Here is an 18,848-nt window from a genome sequence, read left to right on the forward strand (position 1 = left end):
TTCTACAGATCATAGAGGTCTCAAAGTGTTTGGCACATAATCGATAATGTTTATTTAGTTGATCAGGTGTTTTATCTTCTAAGTCTGCTCTCCTACAATTCTCCACCCACTTCTGGCATCTGGCCGGATCCCGCGGGAACCTGAAAAAGGCCAGGTCCGACTGCGTACTCTTCCTCGTGCAGTTGGGGGCAGCGCAGAATTTCGGCATCGTCGCCCACCCGCCGGCCGGCCCAGCCCTCCCCTCCCCGCCTCCTCAGGGCAGCCCGCCCGCCCGTCGGGGCTGGGGAGGGGAGCCAGGCCGGCCGGCCGGCTCGGCAAGGCCGGCGCCTATGAGAAATATCCATTTAACTGACTGGAAGGCTTAAGGACTCTTACTATCATCAAGGCATTCTTCTCTGTATCAAATTACCTGGCGAGCTGAATTCTCAAGCAGAAGTTTGCTTGGTGAGCAAAGAATGAATAGAATCTGAACAAGAAAAATAGAATCATTTCAGTGGTAAGAATGGTTTACTTAAAATTTTGGAAAATTTCCAGAGATCAGTCTACCCATAACCAAGAACTTTGTGTCAGAGACTGAGCCATTCGATGCTTTAATGCAGTGCTACAGAAACTCTGGTGAAATGAATTGGAACCCCAGTTTTCTGTGTCAACGCTCTCATTCTGCTAACTGGGGATATCTACAGCGCTAAGGTCTCTGATGCCTTGGGGGTGTTCTCCGCCCTCCCTGGTGTTGCTCTGATCAGACCACCTCCTGTAGGAATGCCCCACCCTCTGCAGCCAAGCCTGGGCTGACTGAACACAGCAGCACTGCCGCTCCACCTTCCAGATCAGTCTTCCTAATCACCTACTGCCCTAGGCTCTTGCCTCGATGGTTTCCTGTCCCTGACCACACTGGGGGGCGTGGTTTGCCCCTTCGTCCTCCCTCTCATTATCATCTTCTACTTGGTGATCTCTTGTCCTCCTCCTTTCTACATACTCAGACCGCCACCCTTTCGTCCCCATACCCCCACCTGACCTCCAGTCCTCTCTCTGAACTCAGACTGTACTCCCTGCTGGCATCCTTTCTGCTTGGCACTCGGCATATGATTTGACTATATGATCAGCACTGCCGATTTCGGGATTTATAAGCCAATTTATAAGCTGCTTAGTAAGCAGGTAGTACCATATCACGTGGCTCTTTATATCTCCAACTTAGGGTCTTACTCAGAAAACGTCCAGTGTTTGTTCCTGAAGAGAAGGGCACCTGGGTGGTGCAGTCAGTTAAGCATCCAACTCTTGGTTTTGGCTCAAGTCATGATCTCAGGGTCCTGGGATTGAGCCCCACACTGGGCTCCATGCTCAGCGTGGAGTCTGCTTAAGATTCTCTTTCTCCGTCCCTTCTGGCCTTCCCACTCATGCTGTCTGTCTCTCTCTCTCTAAAATAAATAAAATCTTAAAAAAAAGAGGAGGATAATTCCACATACACAGTATATTTATGCTCCTAGTAATCCATATGAACACTTATATAATAAGCCCTATTTAAGTGTCATTTTTATCATTCTTTTAAGGTGGTAAAACTTTTGTTCAAATGCATCTTATCTTTGAATAATAATAATAACTATTCTTATTTACATGAATTATCTTATTTATTATTCACAGCAACCTTATGAGATAGATGCTATTATTAGCCCCATTTATAGATGAAGGAACTGAGGCTTGGAGACTTTGTTGCTTAGGCTGCTGTCCCTAGCACAGGGGCAAGCCAAGATCTGAACCTCAGCTGTGACCTTGAGATACTCCAGGTCTTAACGTGGCACATTTCCTCTTCAGTGTACTCCCTTCTGAAACTCATAATTGTCAGTTGAAAGTAGTAAGATTTGAAATCAGCCTAAGTGATATTTATTTCATTAGGGTACCAGCATTGTGATTAATCTGTTCGAAATGCAGCTAAATGTATATATGTTAAGAATAGCTTTTTAAAATCTAGTTTGGCTCATGTGCAGTGTTTTCCTCTCTCTGTCTCTAGATTTACGTTTACTCAGTTGAGCTTTACATTTCAGTTGATGGCTGTAGATTAGTGTTTTGGAAACTACAATTTGTGATTCATTAGAGGGTTGTGTAATAGCTTTAGTGGGTTATGTCCAGTGTTTTTAAAAACATTGAAATAGAATAGGCTAGAAGATATCAGAGTGCATCACAAGTAGTAAGGGTAAATACTGTTTTGTAAAACTTGAGTGTGTGTTTGTGTCTACTATGTCATGATGTATAATATATTCCTTTGTATGGGTGGCAGTCAAAATATTTAGAAACCACTGCCATGGATAAAAGTACAAATCAGTTCTTGGTATCTGATTCTTATTCCATAGTTTTCCATACTAAGCTGCAGTTAATCTTAGATTAAAGCCTCACTTGGTGATTCTCAAATATAAATGTGCTTGGGAATAACCTGGGGTGCTTTTTTTAAAAAATATATTTTTTTATTTGAGAGAGACAGAGAGAGCGAGAGAGAGCACAAGCGGGAAGGAGGGAGAGAAGCAGACTCCCCGCTGAGCAGGGAGCCCGATGTGGGACTTGATCCCAGGACCCTGGGATCATGACCTGAGCCGAAGGCAGATGCTTAACTGACTGAGCCACCCAGGCACCCCCTGGGGTGCTTTTTAAAATGCAGATTCCTGGGATTCAGGTCCAGAAATTCTGAGTCAGTAGGGCTGAGATGTAGAAGCCTGGTAACCGACACTTAGAATGAGTCCCGCATGTGACGGTGATGTGGGTGGTCCATAGCCCACAGTGAGAAATGCTGACCTAAGTAGACATTTGCTTGGAGCTATGTATTAGGAAATTTTAAAAAATTGTAACAGGTAGGCAGATTGGCATGAGTTAACATTTACTATATTGCAACTTCATCTTTGTCCAATCATAAGGACACAAAGGCATCTTTCAGAGGTATTACCTCTGAGATCAAAGTACTAGAGATGAGATACTACCCTGTCATTGCAAGTATGTGATCTAAGAGAGGGGTTTTTCTGTATGTCTTATTGGGGACCTTCCTTTGTTGGTTTTTGTGTCATCATTTCATGCCTCTTTGAAAGGATTTTTTTTTTAAGATTTTATTTATTTATTTGAGAGAGAGAGAGAGAGAGCACAAGCAGGGGGAGGGGCAGAGGGAAAGAGAGAAGCAGACTCACCCTGGGGCTCAACCCCAGGACCCTGGGATCATGACCTGAGCCAAAGGCAGATACTTAACCAACTGAGTCACCCAGGTGCCCCTGAAAGGATTTGCTTGACATGTACCCTCAGGAAGATTTTATCAGGACATCCCAGAAGAAAATTGGGGAGGAAGGTCTTATTCTGGTTTGTTTTATTTCAATTTATTTCTTAAATTAGAACAAAATTGTTGCTTTGTTTTACTTTTTTTCTTAAGCAATTTTTAGATACTATCTCTTCGCTAAAATCAAAAAAGCAACACAGCAAATCCCTCCCAAGAAGGTAAGAAATCTTGGACCCTGGGAGGCACCTCACAGATTAAGGCAGCATCTCAGGCCTGTGGCCATCCCACCTGGCATTTGCAGGAGGGGCTAAATATGATTCTGCTTGATGGAGATTCCACTCTTTGTGGAGATGTGCCTGTATTCAGTATTCTAAATTGTTCTTTGGGGAATTGGAACATAACATATAGATTATAGTATTGTAATAATGTTAAATTTCCAGAGTGTGATTATTATATTATTATAATTTTACATAGGAGAGTGCCCTGGTTCTTGGGAGATACTTCTCTTTAAGGGTAAAGCTGACATGATGTGTGCAACTAACTCTCAAAGAGTTCCAAGCAAGCAAGCAAGCAGGCAGGCAGGCAGAACGTTAACACTTGGTAAATCTAAGTGAAAGATATGTGGAAACTTATACTATTCTTACATTCCTGAAGGTTTGAAATTTTTCCAGATGAAGATATTGGGGGGCACCTGGGTGGCTCAGTTGGTTCAGCGACTGCCTTCGGCTCAGGTCATGATCCTGGAGTCCCGGGATCGAGTCCCACATCAGGCTCCCTGCTGAGCAGGGAGTCTGCTTCTCCCTCTGACCGTCCTCCTTCTCATGCTCTCTGTCTCTCATTAAAAAAAAAAAAAAAGATATTGGGAAAATATATGATGAAAAAAATTAAATGATATTATTTATATAATGGAATATAATTCAACAGTTAAAGAAAGGTAATGTCAGCAAAAATGGTAAAATAAAGACCTCTGCAAATACTCTTAATAAAGCAATGAGAAAATGGCTAAAAATGGTCAGAATCAACTTTTTAAGAACTCTGGAAATAAAGCTGGCAATAACCTGGAAAATCTTTATCCAAGAAAAATGACTGAATTTTTGTGCAGCCTTAACCTGGCTTATTCCCACCTTCTCCTTAGCTCTTCAGTAGCCTTGAAATCCAGTAGCCCACAAGCACAGCAAGAACCACAACCTGGCAGCCACCAGGGGCCACCGTGGGCCAGGAGCTCCTTTAAAGTATTCCCAGAAAAATGTCATGATTTGATCTGTTTGGGGTTTTCTGGAAGACTCCACTCAGAAGGTTGTCTTTATTTAACTGACTCAGAGCTCTCCCAGTGGAAAAAGCCTTTCCTCCAAAAAACAATTATAGGAAGTCTGTAACTTTGTGGCCGCCTGAGGTGGTAGATAAGAGTTGGGGCAAACAACAAACTAGCTTAAAAGGTGAGGCTGAGGAGTGAGATCTCCACTGGGTTTTTGAAAAGTTCAAATACATTCCTGGGGATCTAGAAGACCATGCTCACATCTAGGGCTATGCTCATTACTTAGGAAAGACGTGAGTAGGCCCTAACTTTTCACCTCTGGCTGACCTTGAGGCTTTGTGCAGGAAGCAAGTAAAGGCTAAGGTAAGCAGTCAACTGCCTGGTTGAGTGTTGATGGCAGGCCCCAACTGTACACAAAACCCCTTGGGAAAGATCTGGAGACTTATTGGTTCTAGACACTTAAATCTCTGTCTAAATCGTTAGCTTACCACTAAGTTGTCATACTCAACACAGAATATAGATTTTACAGAATTAGTTCAAGAAAGTCACTAAACAAACAACAACAACAAAAAGCACCAATAATAAACCCTGGGGGTGGGGGGTGAGGTTGATTCTCATTTCCAGGATTGCCACATTATATTATTTAAAATGTTAAGTTTTAAACAAAAAGTTATGAGATATGCAAAGAAACAGAAAGTATGGCTCATGCACAGGAAAAAAAAAAATCAATCATTAGAAATTGTCCCGGACAGGGGCGCCTGGGCGGCTGAATTGGTTAAGTCATGATCCTGAGTCACAGGATCGAGCCCTGCATTGAGCTTCCTGCTCAGCGGGGAGTCTGCTTCTCCCTCTCTCTCTGCTCCTCCCCCCCACTCTTGCTCTCTCTCTCTCTAGCTCACTCTCAAATAAGTAAATAAAATCTTTAAAAAATATTGTCCCTGAGGAAGCCCAGGTATTGGACTTACTAGACGAAGACTTTAAATCAGCTGTATTAAATGTGTTTGAAGATTAAAAGAAACCATGGGTTTTTTTAAAGATTTTATTTATTTATTTGACAGAGACACAGCAAGAGAGGGAACACAAGCAGGGGGAGTGGGAGAGGGAGAAGCAGGCTTCCTGCCGAGCAGGGAGCCCGATGCGGGGCTCGATCCCAGGATCCTGGGATCATGACCTGAGCCGAAGGCAGATGCCCAATTACTGAGCCACCCAGGCGCCCCTAAAAGAAACCATGTTTAAAGAACTAATGAAAAGTATGAGAACCAAGTCTTGCCAAATAGAACCATGTCTTACCAAATAGAAACAGAAGTTATAAGAAAAGAACCGAATAGAAATTCTGGGGTTGAAAAGTACAGTAACTAAAATGAAAAATTCACTAGGGTGTGCTGAACATCTGGTTTGAACAGGCAGAGGAAAAAATCTGTGAACTTTAAGGTAGGTCAATTGATGTGATGAGGTGTAAGAAACAAAAATAAAGAAAAATGAAGAAAATGAACAAACCTCAGAGACTTGTAGGATACCATCAAGCATGCCAATGTAGACATAGTGGGAGTTCTAGAGGAGAGGAGAGAAAGGGGCAGAAAAAATTATTTGAAGAAATAATGGCCCCAAACTTCCCAAATTTGATGAAAAACCTAAATCTACACACCTAAAAAGCTCAACAAACTCCAAACAGGAAAATTCAAAGAAATCTACAGTAAACATATGATAATCAAATAGTTGAAAGACAAAGACAAAGAGAGAAAGAATCTTGTGAGTGGTAAGAGCAAAGCACTCATTGGGTCCAAGGGATTCTTAATAAGATCGGTAGCTGATTTCTCATCAGAAACAATGGAGGCCAGAAAGTGGGATGGCTTATTCAAAGTGCTGGAAGAAGAACACTAAACCAAGAATTCTATATTCAGCAAAACCATCCATCAGAAATGAAGGGGAAATTAAGACATCCCCAGATAAACAAGAACTGAGAGACGTCATAACTAGCATGCCTGCCCCACAAGAATTATGAAAAGAAGTCCATAAGGCTGAAATGAAAGGACACTAGACAAACTCAAATTCTTGTGAAGAAACCAACAGCTGAAGTAAAAGTAACCATTTCCCTATTTATAGGAAAATATAAAATACAGTATAAATGTGTTTTTTGTTTGTAACTCTCTTTTTCTCTTATCTGAAAAAATAACTGCATAAAACAAGGTTCATAAATCTGTATTGGTAGACACAGTGCATAAAGATATCATTTTAATATGATAACAACACAAAGGAGGGGAGAGGGAATGGAGGACCAAATTTTGTACGCTGTTGAAATTAAGTATTTCTTCAAAAAGAACTAGAAAATCTGACTAGACCTATAACAAGTAAATGGATTGAAATAGTAATCAGAAAACTTCCCCTAAAGAAAAGGCCAGGCTCAAATGGCTTCCCTGCTGATTTCTACCAGTCATTAAAGATGAATTAATACCAATGCTTCACAAACTTTCAAAATTTAGAAGAGGAGGGAATACTTCCCAACTCATTCTGTGAGGGCAGTATTATCCTGATACCTTAACCAGGTAAAGACTAAGAAAAGAAAACTACAGACCAATATCCCTTATAAATACAGATGCAGAGATCCTCAACAAAATACTAGCAAACTGTATCCAGCAACATATAAAAAGGATTTTACACCATGACTAAGTGAAACTTATCCTAGGAGTGCAGGGTTGACAACATACAAGAATCAATCAATGTAATACACAAAACTGCATGACCATCTCTATACACACAGAAAAAACATTTGAAAAAAATGGGGATTTATTTTATTCTGGATATTTCAGATAAGTGGAATCGTATAATATGTGACCTTTTGTGTCTGGCTTCTTAACTTACAGTGATGATTTCAAGGTTCATCCACACTGTAGCATGTAACAGTAATTCACTACTTTTTATTTTATTGTTTTTGATGCTACTGTAAATGGGATTACTTTCTTAATTTCTCTTTCATTGTATATAGAAACACAACTGATTTTATATGTTATTTTGTATTCTGAAACTTTTACTGAATTAATTTATTAGTTCTAACAGATTTTTGGTGAAGTCTTTAGGGTTTTCTATATATAAGATCATGCCATCCACAGACAGAGATAATTTTACTTCTTTCTTTCTGATTTTGTCATATATGGCCTTAATTATGTTGAAGTACATTCCTTCTATACCTGATTTGTTAAGGGTTTTTATCATGAAAGGATGTTGAATTTTGTCAAATGTTTTTTCTGTATCTTTTGAAATGATCATATGGTTTTCATCCTTCATTCTGTTAATGTGGTGTATCATGTTTATTAATTTGCAGGTGTTGAACCATCCTTGCATCCCAGGGATGAATCCCACTTGCTCATGGTGTATGCTCCTTTTAATGTATTGAATTTGGTTTGCCAATATTTTGTTGAGGATTTTTGCATCTGTGCTCATCAAGGAGATTGGCCTGTAATTTTCTTTTCTTGTAGTGTCCTTATGTGGCTTCAGTATCAGAGTAATGCTGGTCTTGTAAAATGAGTTTAGAACTATTCCTTCCTCTTCAATAGTTTGGAAGAGTTTGAGAAGGATTGGTATTAATTCATCTTTAGATGTTTGGTAGAATTCACTCATGAAGCCATCTGGTCCTGAGGCTTTTTATTTGTGGGAGATGTTTGATTATGGATTCAATGTCCTTGCTCATTATTGGTCTGTTCAGATTTTCTATTACTTTATGATTCGGTCTTGGGAAGTTGTATGTTTCTAGGAATTTATCCATTTCTTCTAAGTTATCTAATTTGTTGGCATATAATTGTTCACAGTAATCTCATGAGATTTTGTATTTCTGTGGTATTAGTTGTAATGTCTCCTCTTTTGTTTAGGATTTTATTAATTTGAGTAACATCTCTTAAATCTCTCTTAGGTAGTCTAGCTAAAGTTTTGTCCATTTTGTTTATTGTTTCAAAAGAAACTTGCTGAAACAGAGTTGTATAAGCTGGCTTGTATAAGCTCAGAATCTAGAAAATTCTAAATTATTTAAGGTACCTACTATGAAAAGCTGCTTGAGAATATGTTTAATTTTAAATTCTTGACCATATTCAAGTGTTTTCAGTAAGTAGAACTCATAAGCAATTTCAATATTTAGAGCTGTTAGATTTAAAATTTTAAATTATAATGTGGGTTTTCATGTAAATTTTTAAAGTATTTTTTTAAATGAAAGGTTATTGTGGGAAGTGCCACATTAAGGGAATTTCCTTGTAATGGTATAAAGAAGTCTGTATGGGAATAAATCACAGTAGACAACAAGATCTTTTATCATTTTCAATCCGGCAATTCTGGGAAATGCAAGTCAATTAGAGAAGTTAAATCTCCAGTAGAAACAGTAGCTTTCTGAGGTCATTATAATGTCTAGCACAATAATTGTTTATAACTTGGAGGAGTCCCTGTGCACCAGCCTTATTATATATAAGAGGGAATTGAATGAGAAACTTGAGAGTTTCATCAGTCAATAATACAATTGAAGAAGAATAGTGAGCAATCATGGGGCCTTTTGGAACTACATATTCTGGAGTCATAGTAGGAAATGGCATAGTATCGAAAGTAGGCCCTCATTCTGCCATGAAAAAGGCCTGTTTTCCTTACCAGGCCATTACTTTAGGCGTGCCACTAAATGTTCCATTTCTTTGTATGGATAAATTAAGTATTTCAAACCGAATTGTATCTCCTTTTTCTCAGCTCTCATTTTTTCTGTTATTTCATATTTGTCATCTTTCTAAAAGCATGGGTTTATGTCTGTCCTTAGGAGTCTATTGGTTGGAGACTCTTGCTGATGATATATGGGGGGTTCCCCAGTACCCACCTGAGGGAAGAAGGAGGAATCCTGGGCAGTGCCCCCCAACAGTGAAGGTCTGAGATACACCTCAGCTTTTCCTGTGGATCTACCCCTCGATTCATCCGATGCTTATTGATCGATCATCCACTGTATCCCTGTGTGTGCCGTCCACTGCAAAGTGCCAGATCATCTCTGCAGATTAAGAAAAGGGGGGGCAATCCCTGCCCACCCAGGATTTACAGCTTGCTAGGTCATCCAGTACAAGTCTGTACAGGCAAAGGCACAAGAATGCACCGGGCACGGGAGGACAGAGGGAGGACTGGGCAAAGTGCTTGGGAGCCCAAAGAGGCCACTTCAGTTTGTAGCAAGACCTAAGAGGTGGTGGCACTTGACTAGGGCTGTGAAGCCTGGATTGGATGGAGAAAGTACATTCCGGGAGGGGCCCTGGTGCAGAGGCAGGAGGCACATGGCACACCAGCCATGATCATCTTCTGGATGGTCACTGTGGGGTGGGGGGCCATGCGCAGAGGACAAAACAGGGTCTTTGCCTGTGTACCTCTGTGGCCTGCATTTTTGGGTTACAGCCTCATGGCTGTGTTGGGTGCATTCCCAAACCCACAACCAGACCCCCTTGGGGCGAATCAGAGTTTTGTGTTGCAATGTGTCCTTGCTTTTGCATGGCCTCACTGCCCCTTCATCCTCTGTTTTATACATGGTGGAGCAGTGCTGCTCCGGCCTAGTGAGTGAGTCCCCCTGCCCAAGCAGTGAGCGGCATTTCTGAGTGAAGACAGGGGACGTGTTGAGGGAGGGGCCAGGCGATCCTGCAGAAGCCAGTTTCTCGTCATCCTGTTGTGGGCTATGCTCCAGAGCTGATGCTGATGAGTTTGAGATGAGAGGAAGGTATCCACTGTTGGGCCCAGATGTTTGACAGTGTATTAATCTCTCTGTTCTGGAAAAGAGAGAAAGTAAAGTTGTTCCAATTCTTTTTCTGGTGTTTCCAGCTCAGCCCCCTTTCTTAGTAGAAAATACTTGTTAGTTATCTGAGGCCCTTCCTGACAGCAGAGAGGAGAGCATGGGGCTCCTCCAGATACCGGTCAGTTATAAAAAGTGCTTGGGTTGAGTGATCGGGAGGGAACACAGTACTATTATCCTTCTGCGGATAGACTCACAGCTGAGCGCAGAGACCTGGCAGCCATGCCGGGAACCGCAGATGGATGGCAAAGTTAGCCCTGGGCCTTCTCCAACACCCATGACTGGCTAATGGTGCCTCCCAGGCCAGCCACTGCCCTGTCCCCACCCTGCCTCTGTGCGCCCTCACGTCCAGCTCCCTGCATCAGCCATCACATGTGTATGCTGGGAGGTCGGCAGGAAGCATGCGTGTCTCCCGCTGGCCAGCATTGGTCATGGTGGATGAGCTGGGCGCGGCGGGGTTCTCTGCAGGGGTTGGGGAGATGGGGAAGCAGAGGCTACTGGTACCACGTGCGTGTGGGCCCCCGTCGGGCAGCGGGGCCGCTGCGCAGACGGGACAGAGCTGAGTGCTACAGCCTGCAGCTTTCTCACGGCTTGTGGGCGCGCTGAGAGCGGCTTGGCCGTTTCAGACTGGGGAGCGCCACGGGTAGAACGTGAACCGTCTCCTCCTTGTAGAGGGCGTAACCGAAGAGAAAGGAAGCGGATTGCCTTTTACATCAGGGCCAAATGCAGGGTCCCTCGGCATCCACTTTCCTGAATTCTCTTCCTCTAGAGGCAACACATTGAAGCCTAGAAATGGATGTTTTAAGACTTGTTTAAAAAGTTCTTCCAAATTAAGGTCATCTCAAACACTAGGCACAGTGTTCTCCTCACCCCTTTTCCTGGTGGTTCTGGTGACAGACAAGCCCAGACCTCCATCTTCCTCTCTCCCCTTGCCCTTTGCTGCAGCAGAGCAGTTCAAGCCAGGGTTTGGGGAATTTAGGGACAGAACAAACTAGATTAACTTACATATTGGGTAAGGGTACACATCAAATTACCACTCTCCCCTCTAAGTTTATAGTACTCAACTGTCTCAGTGGTCAACCACCTACAGTCTTGTCATATCTTTAATGCTTGTTTCCTCAGTTTCTAGGGCTGCTTTGGGTTCTTAAGTATTCAACATGGCTTAACTTTTGTTAACATTTGATATATATACACAAAGATCCATATGTAGGCTGTTCCAGGAGGAAAACTGGACAGTTCCTTTAACACAGCATATCCAGGAACTGCATTCCTCTTCCTTTGGTGAAAGTTGCTTGCTGTTGGTAGATCTCCAATGGTAGATCCTGGAAAACCTCTTGGAGGAGGCACCTGAATTATGAGTCAGATACAGCCTAAAGAAGGAAGGCCTTCCTGCTCTGCCAACTAGCTAACCTATATCCCTGCATTCTGGGGGGGTCCCAAGAATATGGGCCTTGAGACAAATTAAGAAAGAGACCCAGTACTGGCTGTTAGAGAAAGATGAGCCTCAGGGTGTGGGTAAGTCCTGTGAGACCTGGCAGGAGGCTCCCTTAGATGAAGAGGGAAAAATCCAGGTGCCTCTCAAGGGTGAAACCTTCCTGAAAACTGCCCAAACAGGTCAGGCAGAAGTGCGGTGAGCTTGACCTGCCGGGGTGGGGCTGTGGAAGCCTCCAGGAGATGTGAACACGACTGCGGGGGCCGCTCTCCACCTGCACATGCATCTGTGCATGAGGGAGGTAGCCCTGTCCTCACCAGGGGCCAGGCCAAGTGCTGAGGAGGCTCTGGAACATGACTTCAGTGCTCCTCACAGAAAATATGACCTGCGGCTACCTCCCCAGAGAATGCAAGAGCAGGAGGATCCCACCACACGCAGAACCGTGCTGAACTGGATGCAGCATCCCAGAAAAACAGAATTTGAGAATGGCAAGGGCCATTGGGTTCCACCAGATTTGCAATGAGGAACCAGAGACAAGATAAGCAAAATGAGTTTCCCTAAATAGATGAGGGACAGTGCTGGGATGAAAGCCATTCGTCTACTGACACGCTTTTCCACACACGTCTATTGAGCACCTAGTGGGGGCAGGCGTGGCTCTAGGCCCCGGATCCAGGTTTGCTGCCACAGACATCAGGGTTCTTCTAGTCACCAGGCCTCCTGCCTTGATCGAAATCTGAAAGTCTTGTCTGGCACTGGACTCAGACAAGGTTGGGCCCACAGATTCCCAGGATAAAAAACCCAGGTCAGGCACAGGTTTGAAAGATGTTCCGTCAAGGAAGGGGGAGCAGAACTAGTTCTGCTCGGCTGGTTAAATGACCAGGTACAGGCACAACCTCGCATTTGAAAAGTTTCGGACTCTGTTTTTGTGTTGACCTTCACCCAAGAGACTTACTCGGAATATAGACTTTGAAATGGAAATGGGTTTTTATACTTGTTTTGAATACATCAAGATTAGAGAGGCCTTAGGAATGGGGAGTGGGTGAGGGGAGAGCCCAGGCTGTGGGAGGAGAGGAACCATTACGAAAAGATGGGTGGCGTGAGTGGGAAGGGGGATTTGCCAAAGGCTAGGCCCCCCGCTGCACAGGCAGGGTTAGGAGCTGAAATAGGACTCAGAGTCGTTCTCTAGTTCTGTCTGGCCGAAGACAACGCCTGTCCCTCTAGGTACAACATGAATTCCTGGAACTTCTGCTCAAGACATGCCCCATTTCAGAAGTTTCTGCTGTCCCTGGGAAAGAAGAGCCAAATGAAGAAACGTGTTGCTTGGCTTTACCACCACAGGCCTGGGCATCCTTGCCTGGGCTGAGGACAGCGAGAGCTGATGCTTACAGACCGCTTTATGCTCTTGGCAGCGTTGATCTAACTACTAACTCTGTGAGGTAGTTAAGGAAGGTGTTTTTATTCCCATTTTGCAGATGAGGCAGCTGAGCTTCTGGGAGAGTAATGGGCTGGCCTAGATCACAGAGTTCATCTATAGGAGAGCCAGGTCTGGCATAGCCTTCGTGATCTGAGTCCAAGTCTGTCATTTTCCTACCGTGCTCTCTTGCTTTACCTGAAGGTGGGGAAGGAGTCCAGGTTTCAATCTGTTTTGGGATAGAGATACATCAAGACCATCGTGCCTGGTCTCCAGTCGCATACAGATGAGAAGACACCAGGCGGGGCCATTCCAGTGTGATTTTATTTCTTTGGCCCAGTGGTTTCATTCAGGTGGCTTGGAAGGCACGGAGCTTGTCCTGGGTTCTGTTCACCTAGTCTCCACTGGTTCAAGTTTCTCTATCACAGAGAATATCCATTAGCTATAACAGTACAGTTTTCACTGTGGGGAAATTGCTAGAGAAAGAAGAAATAAGTTGGTGTTAAAACTTCACTGAGTGTTCTTGGTACCTTTAATATCAGTGAGTTTCCAGTGAGTCTGGGTCATTCCGCATCTTCTTGGTAGTTTCAGTGCCCTCATGATTACAAAAACTATGGGCCCTGGTCTTGTGTTTTCCAAGGGATTCTGTCTGCCTGGGTGCATGAGCACATGAGTGACTGTATCCAGTCTTCCTTTTTAGAGCTGCCAACTTCAGGAACTTTACCTTCATCCAGCTGAATGGAGAGTTTTCTCGGGGAAAAGGACTTGATGTTGGAGCCCGCTTCTGGAAAGGAAGCAACGTCCTTCTCTTTTTCTGTGATGTCGATATCTACTTCACCTCTGAATTCCTCAATACATGCAGGCTGAACACACAGCCAGGTAAGGGTCTCTGGAGTCGGCTCTCCCTTTCTCTCCCCCACGGTGGTGGTCAGCTCTGTCACAGTCACACTCATTCCTTCACAGTTTCCCTCTGATGTCCTGCTTCTGCGCTGGCCCGATTTTACTCCCATGACAAAAAAAAAAAAAAAGGAAAATCATCTGGTTTGATTTCTCCTTTGATGTCAGTGTGGGCCTGTCAGCCACCATAATTCTGGGGCTCTTCGTCCTACGTTCCAGTCTGTAACCCCTTTCCCATTTTCAGCTGGGACGTCAGCCCTAGTGAACATCCATGGGAGAAAGTGTGGGAGGACAGGGGCTGGAAAGCTGTCTGAAACTAAAGGGAAAGGAGTGGCTGTGGGCGTGTACTAAGGGAGGAAGGGCTCGGAGCAGAAAGAACCCACAACAGGAAAGTGATTTTCATAGAGTTTGACTCGAACCAAGGCTGATATTCAGCTGATAACTACTGTTAAAATACAGAAGCTCTTCCATGTAAGCTGGTAAAGAGCAAGTACCCTGGGGTCCCTAAATCCACTCCTGCTGCCTGAAGTCACCCTGGCCCCTCTAGCCATCCTTTGGACTCCCACAGGCGGGAGGTGGGCATCAGAACTCTCTCTCACGCCTGCCAGAGCCACCCACCGACTGTCGGTATTTTGAATACCACCTCTGTGCTAGGAGGTCAGAGATATTAGAGAGTCTGTCCATGTGGTCTGGGTGCACAGAACTTCTAAGATCTGTTTTAGGGCTGAGTGATAAGGAAAACTGGATGCAAATACCTGGGCTATTTCCGAGGGCTGAATGTAAGTGAACCAGCCTAATAGTTTTGTCTTGTTGCTTTAAGTGAGTGTTTGTTTCCTGGTTTGCAGGGAAGAAGGTATTTTATCCGGTGCTTTTCAGTCAGTACAATCCTGGCATAATATACGGCCATCACGAGGCAGTGCCTCCCTTAGAACAGCAGCTGGTGAGTAATCACGCCGCAGGTGCCTTCGCGCGGCTCTGTTTCATGTCTTTCATTACCAGGGGCACCTGACCATGAGTCAAGGTGAGTGGAAATCTCTGGATTGATTCCCATAGTAATTTTTAAGTTTGGCAGACGTTCTGGCCCTTGCCCCCAGCGCCTTGTCCATTAAAAGTGCTTGCAATATTTAAAAGTGGAAAATAAATAGAACAGTACCTTACAGAAAGGTAATTTCACACCTTCATAGTTTTCTTACATGGTTTTTGGAAACTAGGATTATTGCATTGTGGATGCAGCACATTTTCTCTTTGTTATTACAAAGGCTCCCAGGTAAGGTGACAGATGGCAAACAGAAGCCAGAAAGGGGTGGCACACCCCAGGTCACACGGTGAGTGAGTCAGTGGGGGACCAGATCCAGTGCCCGTCCCATCACGCCGCCATTCCCTCATATCACAGTCCCTCTGGGACATGGTCACCAGCAAGGTGGCTCTTAAAGGAATGTTGGAGGGGCTCCTCTGCTAAGGTCGTGGGTTCACAGGTCATGGAGAGTGGAACCACACAGCCACCAAAGATCTCCGTACGCTGAGTGGTTTTGGTGGCGGCGGCGGCGGCAATGAGCCCATTTAACAGAGAAACAGTGCGGGCAACAGGAGGATGAGGTAAAGCCAGCAGAGGGTCTCTGTAACGCGTGTAGGCTTGCCCTTCGGAGAGGAAACTCCCCCATTATTGTTGGACTCTGACCCCCAACTTGGACTCTGACCTTTTCCTGCAAAGAGATCAGCTGGGTGTGTCTAAAGCTGCGTTCTAGCTCAGGCTGCATATCAGGAGACAGCTGACCTGGGGCTGTCTGTGCTTCATTGCCTTGAGGGTCTCTGTCTTGAGGCAACGCTGTGTCTCTTCCCCCTGAGTACGTCTTAGGGTGGAGAAGGGAAAGCTGCTGTGTGGACATGAAGATGGGAAGGAACCAACTCTCTCTCTCTTGCTTCTGTACAATGGGAGAGTAAATTGATTTTCATTGAAAACATGTGTTCTTTGAAATTTGTTTGGAGGACTGATTCTGTCTTTAAGCTTCCAGAAGTAGCAAAACCTGTTCTCTCTGGCCCCATCCTCCAGTAGACCTCTGGCAGCTGATACAGTGATCTTTTCCAGAAGGTTTCAGCTTGGGTTCCGTGAGGTTGGATGGGGTTTACTCCTCCCCCATCCCAGCACGGTTTCCCTTGGGGCCCACGCCACACGATATGGTAATAATAGAGTTCTGTCTTCCCCCAGTGAAATCCCAACACCACAGATACACTGAATATCTGTTTATGTAACTGTATGTTTCTGTGTACTGTATGTGTCAACACGGTAAGAGTTTTTCATTCCCCAAGAATCAGTTTTTACCTACTTTAGGGTGATACCGCTTCTGTTGAGACACAAACCTTCTTGTTTCCTTTCCATGAGTTCTAAGCTTCCACCAGGGTTTGAGGGGGAAATGGGATACAGGATTTATTTTCTTTCAGCCAATCAGAATATAAATTCCTTTGGTTTTAAATAAAGTACTTCTTTACATTTGACATCAAATGTGATTAATGTTTCAACTACAAACTCATAAAGATCTTATTTGCTTGCAAGGAATTTTTTATTCCACACTTTAAAAGTTTTATCCTTTTATTACCATTCCTGCAGAGAAGCAGGTGCAAAGGGAAACTAGACGTTTCCCTAAGCCAGTTTCTCAGATCCCCAGAATTAATGGTCAAGCAGAAGCAGAACTTAGATCGCTGTGTCCATAGCTAGAGCTTCAGAATTCTCCTGCAACTGGGGACATTTACTTCCAAATATACCTTAGAGCTTTTCTAGAGCATGTCAGTCTGCTATGTTAGGGTTCAGTATTCGTGATGATTCAGTCCAGAGAAAGACAGCAGTTGTCTCTGAGACACAGGAGGTTCTCCATCCACAAAAGGAAAGTGTTGATTATGTTTGTTATTGGATGAGCCATTTCTGGAGCCCTTGCCGCCTGCAGAGAACTCGACTGGACATTCTAGAGGAGTCAGAGGAACTGAAAGAGTTTCATATGCTTGGGAGTGATTGGGGAGGAGGTCACTTTACTCTCTTGTTTTTGTAGACTTGCCCAGGATCACACAACCAGCTAGTAGGAGAACTCAGGCCCAAAGCAGGATTTCCTTACCCTAGTGCAGTGGAAGCAGATTGGCTTAGGATCTAGATGAGGGCTGAAATATAAAGGAAATGATCTGACAAAAATTCCAAAGGAGAACATCAAGCTACAGAAATTAATTTAATGGAGACAGAATGTGTAGGTGCTGAGAAGGTATAAAATAAAAAGAGATGGTTAGGGATGGTAAGTTAGGAGAAACTTCCTAGCAAGGGTTCATTTTGGCTCTGTCCTGAAAGATCTGAGATCTGTAGATATTCTTGAGAGCCACCCCTGGCTCAAGGTGGAGGGAGAACACAGGTACAGAGGGAGCTATGACAAAAAGTACTCACAGATGCAAACACAAGACAAGTGTTCCAGCAGCCCTGCGAATGTGACCTCATTAGTCCCATGCGGGTCATTGCTTGTCAGGCTGTGGCCACTGCTGTTTGATAACACTTTGTGTTCAGACTAAAGCCGGAAGCCACATTCCTGATGTGTGTGTTTGTGTGTGTGTGTGTGTGCACGCGCGCCTTCAGACTACTCGTTTCTTTACTTTTGAGTACAGTCCATTAATAATTGGAAGTATGTGAAATCATGGGATTTTATGCTAACATTCAGTTTCTTGACTTGTAAACCTGAGATAAACCTTGCTGGTGCTTTAATGTAGAAACAGCTGAGAGAGAAAGGAATGACTCTGATTTAAATAATTACTAACTTTAGATATTCCACTTTCCTAGTTCAAGCCTTGTTCATGCTGGGGCCACTCCTGCCTCCTCCGTCTATAGACCCTTTCCCTCCCCTATCATCCGGTCTTTCCTTCACCCTCTGCCAGAGATACATTTCCAAAACACAGATTAATCCCATTTTAAATCATCTTTCTGGCCTAAAGCCAGGGGTGTGCTAGTAAATGTGTAACAACCCACTCTCTGAGGAAGGAGGGGTAGAAAAAGCCCTGATTCATCGTGTTTGCCATGTCCATGCCGTCAGTACCCCCACCGTGGCCTGGGGAGGCCCCAGAGTGACATCACTGGATGCACAGTCCTGGTGAGCTGGGTGGGACAGGCTCCAGCACAGCACCGCAGCCTTGATGCCTTGTTGGGGTTTATCTGCTCCCCACGCTGACTCTGACACTGGTGACCGAGGAAATGGCTGTAAACACCAGCACCTGGCGCGTGGTCCCCGCTCGACAGACACCCCACTCTGCTGCTCTGCCAGGCGAGCATACCTGCCCCGCTTCTCCGTGTGCTGACCTTCCCCCTCGGGGCCCTCTCCTCACCGGGAGATGCCCTTGCTCCCTGACACCTCAGTCCGCCCTGCATCCCACCCATCATTTAAATCCAGTGACTCTGTGCTACTCTGTCCACTGTGTAAATGGTGTACTGACTCCCGTCCTCACCCTCTCTGATTCTGTACCCTGCCTGTCTCCCCCCTTCCAAGTATTTTACGACTAATCTGCATTTCAGTTTCAATGTCTAAAGCTTGCTGACTGGGCACAGTCCATCCTTTTAGTCTGCTTCTATATATTCGGGAAGCAGGCACTCACTGAGTACCAAGAGTAGTATTAACAGATGCCATCCGCAAGAAAGGGGAACCCTCGTACACTGTTGGTGGGAGTGCAAGCTGGTGCAACCACTCTGGAAAACTGTATGGAGGTTCCTCAAAAAGTTGAAAATAGAGCTACCATATGATCCAGCAATTGCACTACTGGGTATTTACCCCAAAGATACAAAAGTAGGGATCCGAAGGGGTA

At 44.4% G+C, this 18,848-nt stretch overlaps 1 protein-coding gene across 1 annotated transcript in view; it reads left to right on the forward strand.

Moving 5' to 3' along the window:
• CSGALNACT1 (chondroitin sulfate N-acetylgalactosaminyltransferase 1) overlaps positions 1 to 18,848 on the forward strand; it is a 109,398-nt gene that overhangs the window by 81,100 nt on the left and 9,450 nt on the right. The window contains exons 6-7 of the mRNA XM_081812897.1: positions 13,831 to 14,009; positions 14,873 to 14,967. Coding sequence (XP_081669023.1) covers positions 13,831 to 14,009; positions 14,873 to 14,967 — 274 coding nt within the window. The remainder of the gene's footprint in view (positions 1 to 13,830; positions 14,010 to 14,872; positions 14,968 to 18,848) is intronic.

The sequence above is a fragment of the Leptonychotes weddellii genome, chromosome 2 (assembly GCF_054177405.1).
Source record: "Leptonychotes weddellii isolate Sample4059 chromosome 2, ASM5417740v2, whole genome shotgun sequence".
NCBI lineage: Eukaryota > Metazoa > Chordata > Mammalia > Carnivora > Phocidae > Leptonychotes > Leptonychotes weddellii.